Below are 5,404 nucleotides of genomic sequence, written 5' to 3'. Positions count from 1 at the left end.
AAACGTGGTGATAACATTTCACGAAATATATTGCTATAGTGGCAATAACGTTGGATTTGCGGGGACAACATTCTTTCCCTCATTAAAGTTCTCCAAATAGATAACGGTTACTGTAGCCTAGGCTACTATGCAGGGACAAGTGCTTTGGCCTACCTGGTTTTTCATAATTGGGATTGTATCATGTGAACCTGTCTTCGACACCACCGAAACTACTTATCAGAGTAAGTTGTCGTTATGTCACTTCAAATAGCCTATAGCTAATTTTCACAGTAGGCCTAGCATATATGTCTCATGTCTGCATGCCCCACTAGCTATTAACATTTGATCTCTGTCACTGTAATTGTAATGCGATTGCTGATGATATCTAGCTACCAATGTAGGCTATGTTACTGAGCTATATAGGCACAAGTGCAACAAACTTTAGGTCGGTTTAAACGTCTGCAAAATTGGCTAAAGATATAGCTAATCCAAATAATCTTTAATTATTTCGGAAGGCAATCTCGGCATGCTTTAAGGCCGTGCGTTAATTGATTGACTCACTCAGTGATCTCTCATCTCTCTCAGTCATAGGTAATAATACTGCTGGGGCGGTCGATGACTACGCTGACATTGAAACAAAGTTCTCAGTGCGCAGTGCAGAGGAACCCGAAGAGGACCTGTGTTACCTTGTACCCGGGAGACCGGAGACCGCCTCTCTGTGCGGATTTAACACGACAGCAACGACATTTGCAATCATCCATGGCTGGTCGGTAAGTAGCCTGCCTTCCCTAGTATTTCAAGCTGAAGCTGCCGATACCGAAAAATTGGAATGTATTTAAAAAAGTAAAGCTATAAAGCCATAATATCTTTTTAATTATACCCTTTAAATAGCCTACAATATATATAATTCCCTGTATATATGTCCTTGGTAACATCAATTTCTTGTTCTAATCTAGTTGGCAGGGTTATTAGAAGGCTGGATCCATAAGCTTGTTGCTGCCCTATATGAGCGGGAGCCTAGTGCCAATGTTATAGTGGTGGACTGGCTGGAACGAGCCCAACTTCACTATCACAACTCAGCAGAGAACACCAAGCTGGCCGGCAAAGATGTAGCCAAGCTGATTGACTGGCTAGAGGTGAGAGTCTTACCATGATGTGACCAACAAAGTGCATATACCACAGTAGGATAGGTGAGGGATATTGTATGGCTGGGTGGTCATTATTGATAGATCACTGTGGTTAATCACCCTGAAGTTGATTTATCTATAAACAATGACCACCAGCCATACATTATCCCACATATTACATGGCTACTTAATACACAAAAAACTAAGTATTTCCTTGCTTATACGGTAATGAAAGTATTCCAAGTTGGAAGTGAGTGTTGATCAAATGGAGTACATTTTCGGTTACTGTGTCGTCTATTTATCGCTTCAAATGTTTTCAAAAACATTCTTGAAAGCGTGTTGTTTAGTTCAATGACATTGTGTGTTAGTTTACATGGCCGTCATTTTCTGTACAGCATAACATCCAAGCAGCGCAGCATCGCAGCCAGGTGCTCCGAGCCTTTGATTAGTCAGCGGTCTGTTATAGAGCAGAGTGGTCTGTTATCAAGAAATAACACACAGTCAAGCATTCAACCAAGCCGTGTAATAATGTACGATACAGTATATGGATTGAATGTAATGTAACTACTGTATAGATTTGATTATACAATTGTATTTGTATAGTTCACTGTTGTTTGTCTTGTGTCCTACCTTTGTACCTATGCTAATCCTTCATGCATATTGTGTACAGACAGTGTCTGTACACAATCATCTTTTCACCAAGGTTACCAAGATAAACTCTTTTGGGCCCAATCGATTTTTAAAAGTTATTGTAATTATTGCTTTTATCTTGCAGACTGGACTGAAATATGACCTTTCAAAACTTCATATACTGGGATATAGCCTGGGGGCCCATGTGGCAGGAGTCGCAGGGAACCTTACCAACAACAAAGTTAACAGAATAACAGGTGTGCGCCCCCTACCCACACAAACACAACTTTCCCTCGCATAACAAAACATGGAAACACTGCATTGCAAAGAGATTAGTAACTCCACAGGTTGGTATTATGCCGGTCAGAGCTCCAGTCTGAGCTGGACATAGTACACGTGTTCTGTGTTTACTGTTTGTATCTATTATATATGTCAGTTACTGTACTGTACAACCCCTCAGTTTCACTAGGTGACATTTTCATTTACGTTTGACATATGTTGTTTGATTCACCTTTGTATTCACTACAACATTGATATGCATTGATATGTATTCTGTTGCAACTTTATGTACCAAAGACAATTTTCCCACAGGGACCTTTCTTGAAAACAATCAAATGTCGTTGGAACCTTTTGTCCTTATATCTCTCTCCTCTCCACCAGGCATGGATCCTGCTGGACCCAATTTCGAGTATGCAGAAGAGTTGCGCAGGCTGTCTCCTGATGATGCCAACTTTGTGGACGTTCTCCACACAAACACCAAAGGAAGCCCGGACTTAAGCATTGGAATACAGAGACCTGTGGGCCATGTAGACATCTACCCCAATGGAGGCACTGAACAACCTGGCTGTACATTTCGCTATGCCATAGACATGATTCGGCAGTTCGGCATCAACAGTACGTTTTTCATGTTCACTGTATGGTTATAGGTTCGGCAGTGACCCCCAATAGAGCTGCATGAGTCACTGCAGAGGATTAGTCAGTTTAATGAATGGTAAATAGTATACTTAGGATTTGTTGCTGACCCAGACAAGCTGCATGCATTTAAGTGTTAAGCCGTTTTGATAGTCAATAACATTTAGCAGGCATTATCATAATTGTATAGATCGTTTTAATGTAAGCTTCATAGGTGGCAGCAAAAACCCTGCTGTACGTACATGGCTGAACAGTTAACACTATGACATTTAAATGTGTCATGAACTCATGATAGAATCTATGTAGGGAGAATCTACCATTACTCACTGTGTGTGTGTGTGTGTGTGTGTGTGTGTGTGTGTGTGTGTGTGTGTGTGTGTGTGTGTGTGTGTGCGTGTGTATGTGTGTGTCTTAACAGATTTTGATCAGATTGTAAAGTGCGCCCACGAGCGCTCCGTGCACCTGTTCATTGACTCTCTGGTGAACCGTCAGCAGGCGAGTATGGCTTATCGCTGCAACTCCCAAGATGCCTTCAACAGGGGCTTGTGTCTGAGCTGCCGCAAGAACCGCTGCAACAACGTAGGCTATGGTGTCAACAAGGTGCGAACCATCCGGAGCACTAAGATGTATCTCAAGACTGGAGGGAGGACGCCATTTAAAGGTGTGGCACTGATTTAAGTTTGAACGACGCAACGCGTTGTAATTATAAAATCAGATTATTTTCCGCAGTGTTGTTGGGCATGCAAATCGCCGTTGTTAGGCATTTGCCATGAGGTTGAATGGCCACACTTGCTTTTTTCCCCCATATGTTCCTGAAGTAATTCATAATGTGTCTCTAAATGTAACCTAAAGAGAACATTGTGTTTCTCCAGTTTTTCACTACCAGATTAAGATCCATTTCTTTGGACAAAAGGACCTGAGCCTCATTCAGCAGCCTATCCTTGTGTCCCTCTATGGAACCCATGGAGAAAAGGAAGATATCGCCATGATACTGTAAGGATGCCATGACTTTACTTATCAAATTATGCTCTAGTTTGATTTAATTATACAGCATGTATGACAAAACTTAGGCGATGCTATACTGATTCGTTTTATTATTCAGATTTAATTGATATACAGTACCATGCAGGTGCATTTACTGTTTGTGTCTAACTGATGTGATTTTACAGTATGTCCCATTGTAACTGTGCTGTCCTCAGGCCCAACCTGAACACCAACACCACAGTTTCCTTCCTCCTCACCACTGACGGTGACATCGGAGAGCTGCTGAGGGTGAAGCTGAAGTGGGAGAGCGATTCTATCTTCTCTTTCCTGAATGGACATGAGCTGCAGATCCGCAGGATACGCATCAAAGTCGGGGAGACGCAGGCCAAGTAAGGATCTCTCCGTCTCAATTTAGTTTAGCTTCAGCTAGTTTATCTTATATACAGATTATTTGTATCATAGTAAAACGGAAGGAAATTGATTTAAAGAATGCACAAAGGGAGCAGGATAGATAAAATAACAAAACCAACCAATGTAAATATGAACAGGCAGATTTTCCTTCTGATATTTTCTTATCAATAATAATGTGTTTGTTTTTCTGTTTTTTCCCCCCCTATAGGCTTATTTTCCGAGCTCAAGACACAGATCTGGCCAGACTACTTCAAGGCGATGATGATGCTGTGATCTTTGTAAAATCCAAAGAGGATCAAAACAGCAGGCGTCTAGAGAGGTGAGCGAAGCTGTGTGGACATTGCACAGCCTGGAATGGAAATAGGATCTAAACTTTGTTTTGGTACTTATTCTTTGTACTTATTGTATTATTAATTTTGTGTCACTTTGCAGATTGCACAGACTCAAGACTCATGGGAGCTTCTTTAAACAGGGAATGAATGAGGCGGCCATAGAGGTTTCCACACTGTCATCATCATCATTAACATCATCATTATCAACATGAACAGAAATATTTTATAGTTGTACATAATACTCCTCTCCCCTTGACGCCTCTGTATGTTATGTCTTGTGTTGAACTTGTTGACTATTGTATATTATTTTGACATGTACTATCCAAGGCTAGAGCTCCTATTTGATTTTGTAAATCACATGAGGCTGTTTGTTTTGGGTGGCTGAATGGGTAGACAGGCCGCCTGGAAAACAGAACGTCCCAGGTGCGATTACCGGGCCCCTGTGGGATCAAATTCATTAATTGTACAGTACAGCAGGTTATGTGTTAGTGATATATAACGTTTGCATATTGCATTGGATGCAATATGCGAGACAACATTCCTACCATGAAATGATGTGTGTGTGTTGTTATCGTTTTATCCTATCGTATGACAATGTTTCAATATTTCAGGATTATGAGCGTTTGCATACACTGATTCATTGATTTGTTTCAATCGAGTTGTTTAACAAACTGTTCTAGTCTATTTATGGTGCTTTCACAATCAGAAGCAATTCAAATCAAGATAATCTCCCACCAAAGTATGTAAATAAGTGTAATTAAGTATATAGGTTGAACAGTATGTTTCAGGTCAATGGCAAAGTTTAAGGTGTAAACTATTATTATACATTATAGTTTATTTTTCTAATCCCAACTCAATTATTGATGCAAAAAGTGTGTAGCAATGACAATACATCACATGAAGTGAAGAACTATTATGATATATAAAGTATGATGTTTTGGTTTCCGGTGTTATTTAACTTTTATATATTATACATTTCAGGGTGGGTCATTACAGGGTGTGCTTTAAATAAATACTGTGCATTTTTAA

The 5,404-nt window shown here is 40.3% G+C and overlaps 1 protein-coding gene across 1 annotated transcript; it reads left to right on the top strand.

Moving 5' to 3' along the window:
- LOC308325085 (lipoprotein lipase-like) lies at window positions 1-5,404 on the top strand. Its single transcript, XM_080777492.1, has 10 exons — window positions 1-221; window positions 565-749; window positions 936-1,115; window positions 1,882-1,993; window positions 2,397-2,630; window positions 3,067-3,309; window positions 3,521-3,641; window positions 3,848-4,021; window positions 4,252-4,362; window positions 4,476-5,404. Exons 1-10 carry the CDS (start codon window positions 128-130, stop codon window positions 4,585-4,587), a joined length of 1,566 nt encoding a protein of 521 aa, XP_080633618.1. The 5' UTR covers window positions 1-127; the 3' UTR covers window positions 4,588-5,404.

The sequence above is a fragment of the Protomyctophum bolini genome (assembly GCF_963924005.1).
Source record: "Protomyctophum bolini genome assembly, chromosome: 12".
Taxonomy (NCBI): Eukaryota; Metazoa; Chordata; class Actinopteri; order Myctophiformes; family Myctophidae; genus Protomyctophum; species Protomyctophum bolini.
This window is presented reverse-complemented; position numbering and strand designations above follow the sequence as displayed.

Coding starts and splice junctions, on each gene's coding strand:
- LOC308325085 (XM_080777492.1), top strand. CDS start 128: ATGCAGGGACAAGTGCTTTGGCCTACCTGGTTTTTCATAATTGGGATT. Junction 222..564: donor CACCGAAACTACTTATCAGA/GTAAGTTGTCGT, acceptor CATCTCTCTCAG/TCATAGGTAATAATACTGCT. Junction 3,642..3,847: donor GAAGATATCGCCATGATACT/GTAAGGATGCCA, acceptor TGCTGTCCTCAG/GCCCAACCTGAACACCAACA.